Here is a 9,897-nt window from a genome sequence, read left to right on the forward strand (position 1 = left end):
CGCAGCCAGCGCGCTTCGGATTCCCGCTCGAAAGATCTGCCCCCGGCAAGTGGCTGGCTGGATGCCCTGGAGGAGGAGGCCGTCGCTCTCCGGGCGAAATTCCGACGGCAACGGCCGCGATCGGCGATCCACCACCGCCCTCAACGGGGATAGGATTTGCCGCCGCGAGTCCGTTGGCTGGCGGCGGGAGTGGCAGCCTACCACCTACCTGGGCAGCAGGACTGTGGGTGGCGTGGAAGCGAGGGAAAACCCGATAGGGATGGGTGGTCGGTCACTCTGGCCGCGGCGCCAGTGCGGCAACTGCAGGTCTGCAGCGTGCGTGCGGGGCACAACTGGGCTCGTCCGTCCCCCTCGCCGGCGCCGGAGCCGTCCGATCCTCGACGCCGACGGCTGCGTGTACGGCCGGCGCGTCTCGTTCAGGTGCTTTGACTTTGCACGTTAGGATTAGGAGAGGGCGATTAAACAAACCCGGGTGCTGTCAGAGCAGCAGCCAGTTGGGGATGGGGATGGCGAGACGGGAGGGAGGCGAGCAGCGCGGATCGCAGATGTGATCGCAGATTCAACGCCTGCCGAGTGTCAGCACCGGGCACAAGGAATCTGGCACGATAATAAACTAGTAGTTCGCCGACTGCAGGAACCGACGCTGCTGTCCGCGCGCCCCGGAACGAAAGCACCTGGAAGGCTGGAACCTGGAATGGAAGCGCTACGAGGACCCGCCCTGACTGTTGGGTAGGGAACTCGAAGAGCAAGAGATGTGATGATGGGATTCGAGCAGGGGTGTGGAGTTGGGGGTGGGTGGGGTGGGTGTGAGGGATCTTGTATGCACAGAGTATTAAATAAAAATTTTTTATAAATTTTTTTCACGGATGGGTATAATTTTTCGCGATGAATTTAATGGGACTAATTAATTTATTATTGGCTACAGTAAACATCCTCTAATCGTGCGGTCAAAGTCTTTATTAGATTCGTCTCGCAAAATAGCACAAGAATTATGAGTTAATTTTGTAAAGTGTCTTTATTTAATACTTATAATTAATTGTCAAAGTTAACTACAGTACCTAGTGCTATTAAATCAAATGGGGCTCGGGGGCTTGGGGTGGTTTGCGCTTTCCGCCGGAGTGTCATCGACGCAGACTTGGGTCTCAAGCGACCGCACAAGGGTAAAGCCGCCTCGTTTTCCACAGGTAATCCAGTGGAGTGGCATGATGATGTCTCTCTCGAATGCTTCCGATGAGTAGGTTGATTCCTTGCTTCGTGTGTCAATGTGAGTGTGCGCCTGATGTCTGATGCAATAATCGGCAGCCCACACGACGAGATGGCGAGAGGATCTCCACGGTTGTCTTTTTGCTTGCAGTGCAGCTCATAGATTCTTAGTTACTTGGGCCGAACATGTAGGCAACCCACATGCACGGCCTCACCTACTGGACCTTGCTCACTGTTGGGCCTTTCCTACGCTCCGACTGACTGATGATGAGTGCCGGCCGACGAGTATGATGAGCCAACATGGACAAATTAAACTCTTTTTTATCACACCAAAACATTTCCGAAGTGTTCAGTTGAGTGGTCTGGAAGGACCCAATGTTCGAGAGCACACTTGGCGAGAGTCTTCACTGGGCTGAATGATTTCAGCTCCAAGATCTCCTGAACAAGGAATAAGGATGAGTGAGCTAGCTCTTATACCTCCACATCAGATTTTTTTTTATGAGGCAGAAGTGAGAGCAATCCTTTTATACTATCATTATTACGAGCTGGAAAAATCTAAGACGCGTGGCAGTTACAACTCACAGCAACATTGGTTTACGAGCCACCGAACGGAACTAGCAAGTCAACCTCTGTGCGGCCCATAAACAGCCCAATTCCACCTTTTAAAACAATCTCGCCGACCGTTGTCACTAAGCATTTTGCAAGCCCGTAAATATGTTCGGTCATAACATTCTGGGAGTATGGTCATTATGAAAAGTATTCAGTGACCTTTCAAATCATGCAGGAAACATTAAGTGACATTTCAATATTTTGAATTCATAAAACTACAATTGCCTACATTCATTCACATCCAGGAGCGAATCCAGCTAATAACATACGAAGATGGAGCTCATCTTCTTTATCTTCTTCTTTCTCATTTCTCTTCCCCCCTTTTGTCTTCATTGTTTCTTCTCCAAAATAGAGGAAGAGCTTAGCGGGTATCCATTAATCTTGGGGTAGGGGGCCTTGAGCCCCCGCAGCTCCCCGTAGATCCGCCATTATTCACATCAGTTTACAATAACCGTCATATCAATTTGATTCGTTCTTCTCACATTCATTCACGGTTTCTATTGTTGTTATCATAGTACACGAACACGAGCACCTCCTTCAGCTTGAAGAGCCCGATAAGCTGCAGCGTGGCCTCGATCCATGTGAGGATCTTGTAGTCGTAGCACCCGACGCCCGACGGAGTAGGCATCGTTCGTCGGGGCGATCAGGCTGATGGATGTTGATTAGGTGAATGAAACGCACGAGCACGAGCGACGGGCGAGGGAAGTAGAAGAGGTCGTATCCGAATCTGATGTGAGTCCGACTTCGTTCACCGAGCCCTGGACGGGCGAGGGAAGCAAGGGAGAACTATCCGACAACCCTGCGCCCTAGCGGCGTTCCGCGTCGTCCCGTTCCGCGGTGACTGCTCCGACTCCGACTTCACGGACCATTGATTGCTCCGACTCCGACTTCACGGGCCGCCGAGCGGCGCGGAAAATCCGACTCCAACTCGACTCCTGCTCCTGTTCTCTGCGTATATATAATCACCCAATCCTCCTCCGATCCCCCGTACCTTGTCACAGTTCCCGGCTGCGAACGCGCAGGCATCAGCGTCCATGGCTTCCAAGCCGGCTCTTCCACCAGGCTTCCGCTTCGTGCCCACGGACCAGGAGGTCATCGTCTACTACCTCCTCCGTCGCATCCGGGGCCAGCCCCTCCCCGTCGGCGACATCGTCGAGGATGATCCGCTGAGCGCGCCGCCGCGGTTCCTCCTGGAGAAGCACGGGCGGAAGCGGGACGCCTTCTTCTTCGCGGCGGGGCAGGCCATGAACGGCAGGGGCAGCCGCCAGAAGCGGAGCTGCGCGGGCGGCGGGACCTGGCAGGGCCAGGGCAGGAGAAAGGGCGCCAAGGGCGGCGACGGCGAGAGGCAGCGCGTGCGCGTGGGCGGCGAGGAGATCGAGTGGCGGAAGTACGCGCTCAACTTCCACGAGGACGACGTCAAGGGCAGCACGGGCTGGGTCATGCACGAGTACTCCATCACCGCGCCGCCCAGCCTCGCCGCGTCGCCGCAGAGGGTGTACCGCATCCGCTTGAGCGGCCACGGCAGGAACGCCCAGAAGCGCAAGAGGAGTGAGCTCGACTGGGGCAGCGACGACGAGGAGGCGGGGGAGGAGTACCACGCCGCGGCACGCGCCGCCACCCTTCCCGCGGCGGCAGAGGCCGGTGCTCCGTTCGCCGGCGAGTACCCGCCGGCACAGCTGCAGCCCGAGCCCATCGGCACTCTTCCCGTGGCGGCGGCGGCAGAGGCCGGTGCTCCGTTCGCCGGCGAGTACCCGCCGGCACTGCCGCAGCCAGAGCCCGTCGGCACTCTTCCCGTGGCGGCGGTGGTGGACGCTGGCAACGGGGATCCTTCTGGGTGGACGGAAGACGGGTCGAGCGGCGCATTGTCGGCGGCGGTGTCGTCGGCGGATCAGGACCTGCCTGCGCTGGTGGACGGCGGCGATGAGTGGAACTTCATGTTCTCTCTCAGTGATTTGCTGCCCGATTTCGACTTCTTCTCAGGGGCGGCTGATGCTGGAGAGAAGACCCCATCTCCGATGGTGCCAGCAGCATGATCAAACACGTAGATCGTTCGTTTAACTGCCTGATGATCTGTAGTTGTAACTTGAGATAGCGAACTGCTCTGACTGCTGATTTTGAGCGTGGACAGCGTAAGCTTCTGCAATTCCGATGAGCTTCCTCTGGGTTTGTAATTGTACCTTGGTTAAATTTAACAATCCTGACTTTTTTTTTGAGCAGTTAACAATCCTGACTTGTTCAAAGAACAAAAGTTGCTGGTGATTTGCTACTTTGTGTTGTGTTGGATTATTGGATCATTGGTGTAATGACATGAAAGTAATGTATTTGATGATTAGCTACTTTGTAGCTGGTGATTTGCTACTTTGTGTTGTGTTGGATTATTGGATCGTTGTTCAATCCGGCGTATTGTTGACGATTTTTTATCTGATGTGCTCAAATTCCATGCCCCTGTTTTTACAATCGTTTCATTTCTGCCTAACAGAATGTAATGTATGGTACTGAGAGAACCCCATGAAAGATGTTGCAGAAAGTGAGAATTTGGACTTTTTAAGTTGCATTGCATCGAATTGTGTCATGTCATGAGTTTATCACATGGCACAGTTGATCTTGGTCTTGTAGCTCAGTCTTTTTCCTCTCCGGCTCCGCGCGTGCTTCGGAAACAAACTGTTACAAGATGTAAACGATTAAGTACACTCTGAGTTCCACCGGCCGCATTATCCACCGTCCAAAAACTAGAAGTGCTTCTGCTCTCACGGTTGGGTATGGTCATCTTGATCTTGGGGCTCTGTTTTTCTCTCTGTACGATAACGATAAGCATGGTAGCTGAAATAGAAATACGCTCTCAAATTTCACACTTGCTCAAGGCACGGCCTTGTTGCAGGGTCCGGGTAGATTGTGTAGCGGTGCACCTGAGCGGGCATGATTTCAGAGTTCTTCAGACCTTGCCATGTTTCAGTTCTTCAGGCACTGTATGGTCACGTTTGACAGTTCACCCCTCTGACATATGGTGTGTGTGCATTGACTTCTTGACATGAGCAGCTGATGCTAGAGCACATCCCGATGCCGGGGGTGCTCGCCAAATGATCAAACACCTAGTATATCGTTTAGATGCCTAATTTGTTGTTGTAGCGAATTTGCTACGTGGAGAGCGTGTCTGCTGAAGATTCGTCACTTCGTATGTGCTTCTTGACATGCTTCAACGGAGGAACGATATTCGATGCAGTACTGCTTTGTGTTGGTTTATTGGATATTTGGATCATTGGCAGCTTTGACGATTTTTAATTCAATCTGTACTTATGACTTTGGCTTTATTTTTATATTTGCATTGTTTCTACATTGTAACAGAATAGGAGCCCAGCTGAGCCTGACCCTGTTTTCAGGCTGTACTGCCTTACTGCTTGCCCAGCGATTCCTGGCACAAAAGGGACCAGGCTTTTCCCAGGCCTTACTAAGACACAGGCCTGCAAAGTGGACCAAGCCACATTCCTGTAGTGAAACTCGTGCAGATGCCTAAAACCAATGTTCCAGGAGTCCAGCAAAAACTACATTTGATAACTAACAGCATAAGTTCTTTTGCAATTACTCCAGTCGATTCGTACAAGGAGGAAGTTCCTCAACAGCTTTGGGGATCAGAGCTCAAAATGGCCAAAGTAGCGTGCCTGTTTTTTCTTTATAAAACTCGATAAGGTAGCAACATCCCCTTGAATGATTATCTGGCCATCTTCCATATAAATAGCACCATCAGCGTATTTCAATTCTTCCAGCCGATGAGTCACCCATAATGCGGCGGCCTCCCCATCAGCAGCCACAGAGTTCCTTACCGCCTTTATCACACCCATCTGCAATTGCAGAAAATGGAGATTAGATCACTCATTGTAAATTGTAGTAGTAGAACTGCACTAACTGCATATCATAAACAGAAAAAATGATTTACAAACGTAAATTTTTTTCATCAGAGGCTTTGGCATAAAAAGTTACAGTGCAAGTAGCCGTATTTTACATAAGGCATGATGACAAACGCCAAAGTACCAGAAAGAAGATGGAGATAGCAATGTAGCACTCACTGCAGCATAAAAAGCAGAAAATGAAGGTTAGTACCTGGTCATGTTCATCTAAGAATGTTGTCAGTTCGTCCAGCAGTAATACTTTGGATGCTTCAGCTAAAGCACCTGCTATTGCAACTCTCTGTTTCTGCCCACCACTCAGGGTTTGGATTGGTCTCTGTTTTTGGTGAAGGATGTTTATGAACCTTGTAGGACATTGGATTATAATTTAAAAGATGGATTTCAGCTGCCTACTTGAGAGTAGCTCAACATCCCGACAGCATCCAAAGATTTTGAAACCCTTGACCTGACTTCATTTAATGGAAGGTTGAGTTTACCAAGACCAAATGCGACATCAGAGTCCACTGTAGGCATCACAACCTGCATCCAAAGGATACAACTCAACAGCAAGCAAAAACTAAGAAAGTCACTGTTGTTGCTTATGAAGGCATGACACAGCAGTCTAGAAATGTCTTTCGTACAACCTAGAACTTATTTGATTCCCGTGTATGCATTGAGCGATCATGTTCCAAATAAAAAAAGAACACAGAACTAGATTTACAAGTGATGACACCTACTTGTCTGCATGTTTAAACGATATGTCTATCATGAAGACTTCTTACCCGTGACCTTGTCATGTTATCAACAGTTTGCATGATTCACTAGTGCTAAAAATTAAAGCTCCAAGTACGTATCTTATTGCAGACAACTGGGCATTGTGTTAATTTTGGTGCTCCAGCAGGATATGCATGCAAAAGTTTTCTATTTGACACTTTATCCGTGTATCTGACAGTTCACAGTTCTCAGCCACATGATTACATGTTTAATTACAAGCATCAGACATAATTTATTTACTCGTCCATACAAAATATAATAACCAACAGCTACTCAGAATTAACACATAGGCTGATACTGGCTACACTGAAATCAAAATCAATAGATGTTACACGACTGCGAGTAATTGTGTCCGCACTATTTCAGATTCCTTTAAGTTAGTGTGACAACATTTTAGTAGAAAACTACAAGCAGAATAAAAGTTACCACCTGATGATCAGGATTTTGGAAGACATAGCTGCATGGCCTATTTATATACACTGTACCAGCTGATGGATTTAGAAAACCTGCTAAAACCTGGAAAAACATGTTGTCAGCATTTATTCCCAGTGACACTAATAGGAAATTAATGAACCAACTGGCAAAGTTTCATTACCTACTACTTTTTTCGTTCATTTTAGTAGGCATATTAAGTCTTTAGAGGTATACTTTGACGACCAATTGCTCTTAATATATCGTCAATGGCTATAAACCAATGCCATATTGAAAGATATTTGAAATCTAAATCTATTCATATAACTTTATACACTAAGCATGTGCGATTTCACTCATTGTTTATCAGAATTTATGAAGTTCTGATTTTATAAAATACCAATATGCCAACTAAAAATAAACAGAAGAAGTAATTAGGAACGAGCACAATACAGGTAGCTAACAACTTCACAAAGACAAGAAAATAAGGGTATCTTGTAAAACCAACTCTTGTAGCAGTTCCTTTTCCTTAATTTATAATGAAGTCAAGGAAACTATATTCTAGCACAAAAAAACGGGTACAAAACTCTGCCTGACTGCAGTTCTTTGCTCCAGTATTCGATGCCCTTTTCTGGCCTTGTGACGAAGCATCACACTTCAAAAGTGATGTTCAAATTGTCAGCGTGAAGACAAAACTCCTGACATTCGTGACCAAGGATTTATTAAACTTTATCATTGAGAAAAAAAATTATATCGAGACATATCATATTCTTATCTGCCAAGTAAATTGGGCACTGCACACAAATCTATTCGTTTAAAATTAAAGACAACTAAGTCATTCCATGTTTTATTGTCCAACGCAGATATGCAATCCGGGTAACCTATCGCTTAATGCAAATCGCAGAGACTCAGTTCTGAGCCCAATTCACATTCGTCTATGAACACAATGGATGCAAAAAAAAAAAGGATGTTGTCTCCTGGTTCGGAGTAAAAACCTTGAGCAGGGTGGACTTGCCACAACCGTTGGGGCCGAGGAGCATCCAGAGCTGCCCGGGAGGTACTTGGAGGGAGCAGCCTTTGAGCACCGGCAACACCCTCCCCCGCCGCGTCGTCACCGAGAGCCCGACGTCGCGGACCTCGATGGCCGGCGCCGCCGGTGGAGGGGAGGCAGAGGCGCGCACCCGTAGGCTTCGACGAGGAAGAGCGTCCAGGGTGGGTCGAACGGTGGTGGGGGAGGAGGACGCGGAGGGGCAGCAGCGGAGGGGTCCGAATCCAACGCCGCCGGCGAGGCCGTGCGCCATTATCGGCGAGCGGAGAACACAGAGGGAGGAGTGTTTGGGCCTGCAGCGGTGCTCTGCCAGGCCTCGGCCATGCTAAAGACGAAGGGCCGTATCTGTTGTTTGTGCTTAGTTGTTAGATGGGCCGGACCTGACGGGGCCGCGCTTCCAATGTTTCGAGTTTTTTTATTTTTATATTTTTTTTCGATTTATCAAAAATATATTTCATGCTTTTTTTTCAAAAATGTCACCCAGCCGCCGGTTCATCCGGCGGAAGGTTGTTACCGGCGGTAGGATCGTTCCGCCGTGGGCCGTGGTGGGCCGGACCTTACCGCCGGTTGAAACGGCGGTAGGTGGAACCTACCGCCGGATGATCCGGCGGTAGGTTCCACCTACCGCCGTTTCAACCGGCGGTAAGGTCCGACGTATTAAACCGCGCGTGCCCGCTCCCCCAGCGCCGCCGCCCGCTCGCTCCGCCCACGCCGCCGCCAGCGCCGCCGCCCGCCGGCTCCGCCCGCGCAGCCGCCCGCCCGCGCGCTGCCCCGCGCCGCCGCCCGCCCGCCCCGGTGCCCGCGCTCACGCCCGCCCCCGCGCGGCTCCCGCACGCGCGCCGGGCTTTGCCGGTGGCGCGGCTCGGAGCGCTCTCTCGGCCGCCGCACCGAGGCGGCGCTCGCCACTCGGATCGCAGGTATATTTTAAAATTTAATTTTAGTAATAATAGTTGGTACATTAGAATTAGTAATATTAGTGTTTTTGAATAAAGTTTATGTGTAGAAATAGTTTTTAGCGTGTAATTATTTGAATATAGTTTCTTGTGTAGAAATTGTTTTTTTATGTGTAGAAATATTAGTGATTCGAAAATAAATTATTACGATACAAAATCTACAACATGCAATTGAAAATATTAGTTTACATAAGAATATAATTGAAAATATTAATGAGTTCAAACATACATATTTGTCTCATAAAAATATTATTAATTAATATTATATTATAGAAAAATAGAAATTGTTGTCAGTAATAAAAATTGTAGAGAAATAATGAAAATATATGTAAAAATAGCAGAATTATTTTTGAGCGTTGATTAAATTCTAAGGAAGAGTAATTATTGTCGTAAATATTGGCAGACATGTCAGATGATTTGTATTTTCAATTGTTCTATGGGTCAGGTGAAGTTAGATATGGTCCTGAAGGGGTAGATTTGTCAGAGTTTAGCTCGATCACAAAAAAAATACCCCGAGCTAGAGAGAGGACATGGATTTCAATATTCAATTGGCTATTTAAAGCTTTCGGACTTAGTCGAGATGAACATGAGATCTCTGTCATGGCAGTGGTCAGTCGAAGAGAACCAGTATTTTGGGAGCTATTGCCGCTTGAAGGGACGCAAAACTGGAGGAACTATGTCAATATAAGTAGTAGCCGAGGCTTACCGCTTGTGTTGTTTGTTCAAGCATTCGAGAAGACTAGTTTTAGAACTGAAGCGGGCGGGGATCATGAAGGCCAGGGATATATAGTATCGGAAGAAACTGAGACGATGCATGAATCTCATGAAGAAGGTGGTGAACTCGAGATTTTAGAAGATGATAGACATGCTGCACACGAACCTCGTCAAGCAACTAGTCAGGCTGATGAAGGGAAAAACATTCCAGAGATAGTTGAAGAGTTTCAGAGGGAGGGTGAAGAACAGCACAATGTAATGAATGATGACTCCTCGGATGATGATGATGATGATGATGATGATG

General features: G+C 48.3%; 2 protein-coding genes across 3 annotated transcripts; one reads left to right on the top strand and one right to left on the bottom strand.

Annotated features, from left to right (window-relative positions):
* The first annotated feature begins 2,637 nt into the window (after positions 1-2,637).
* LOC120674996 (NAC domain-containing protein 41-like) lies at positions 2,638-3,845 on the top strand. The gene has a single exon (XM_039956087.1). The coding sequence runs from the start codon at positions 2,847-2,849 to the stop codon at positions 3,843-3,845; it is 999 nt and encodes a 332-aa protein (XP_039812021.1). The 5' UTR covers positions 2,638-2,846.
* A 1,471-nt stretch (positions 3,846-5,316) lies between these two features.
* On the bottom strand, positions 5,317-8,251 carry LOC120674994 (ABC transporter I family member 10-like). Of its 2 annotated transcripts, XM_039956084.1 has the most exons (5): positions 7,874-8,250; positions 6,897-6,983; positions 6,108-6,233; positions 5,908-6,030; positions 5,317-5,648 (listed from the first exon to the last, which is right to left on the bottom strand). In XM_039956084.1, exons 1-5 carry the CDS (start codon positions 8,177-8,179, stop codon positions 5,439-5,441), a joined length of 852 nt encoding a protein of 283 aa, XP_039812018.1. In that variant the 5' UTR covers positions 8,180-8,250; the 3' UTR covers positions 5,317-5,438. The 2 variants fall into 2 exon arrangements, with proteins under 2 accessions (XP_039812018.1, XP_039812019.1); XM_039956085.1 differs by lacking the exon at positions 6,897-6,983 and having other exon boundaries at positions 7,874-8,251.
* Positions 8,252-9,897: the final 1,646 nt, after the last annotated feature.

This window comes from Panicum virgatum, chromosome 5N (assembly GCF_016808335.1).
Source record: "Panicum virgatum strain AP13 chromosome 5N, P.virgatum_v5, whole genome shotgun sequence".
NCBI classification, from domain to species: Eukaryota; Viridiplantae; Streptophyta; class Magnoliopsida; order Poales; family Poaceae; genus Panicum; species Panicum virgatum.

Excerpts from the sequence above, each read along its gene's own strand:
- LOC120674994 (XM_039956084.1), bottom strand. The coding sequence starts at position 8,179 with ATGGCGCACGGCCTCGCCGGCGGCGTTGGATTCGGACCCCTCCGCTGC. Across the intron at positions 6,234-6,896 it reads TCCAAAATCCTGATCATCAG|GTTGTGATGCCTACAGTGGA; the intron begins GTGGTAACTTTT and ends CTTTGGATGCAG. Across the intron at positions 5,649-5,907 it reads TCTTAGATGAACATGACCAG|ATGGGTGTGATAAAGGCGGT; the intron begins GTACTAACCTTC and ends CTGCAATTGCAG.
- LOC120674996 (XM_039956087.1), top strand. The coding sequence starts at position 2,847 with ATGGCTTCCAAGCCGGCTCTTCCACCAGGCTTCCGCTTCGTGCCCACG.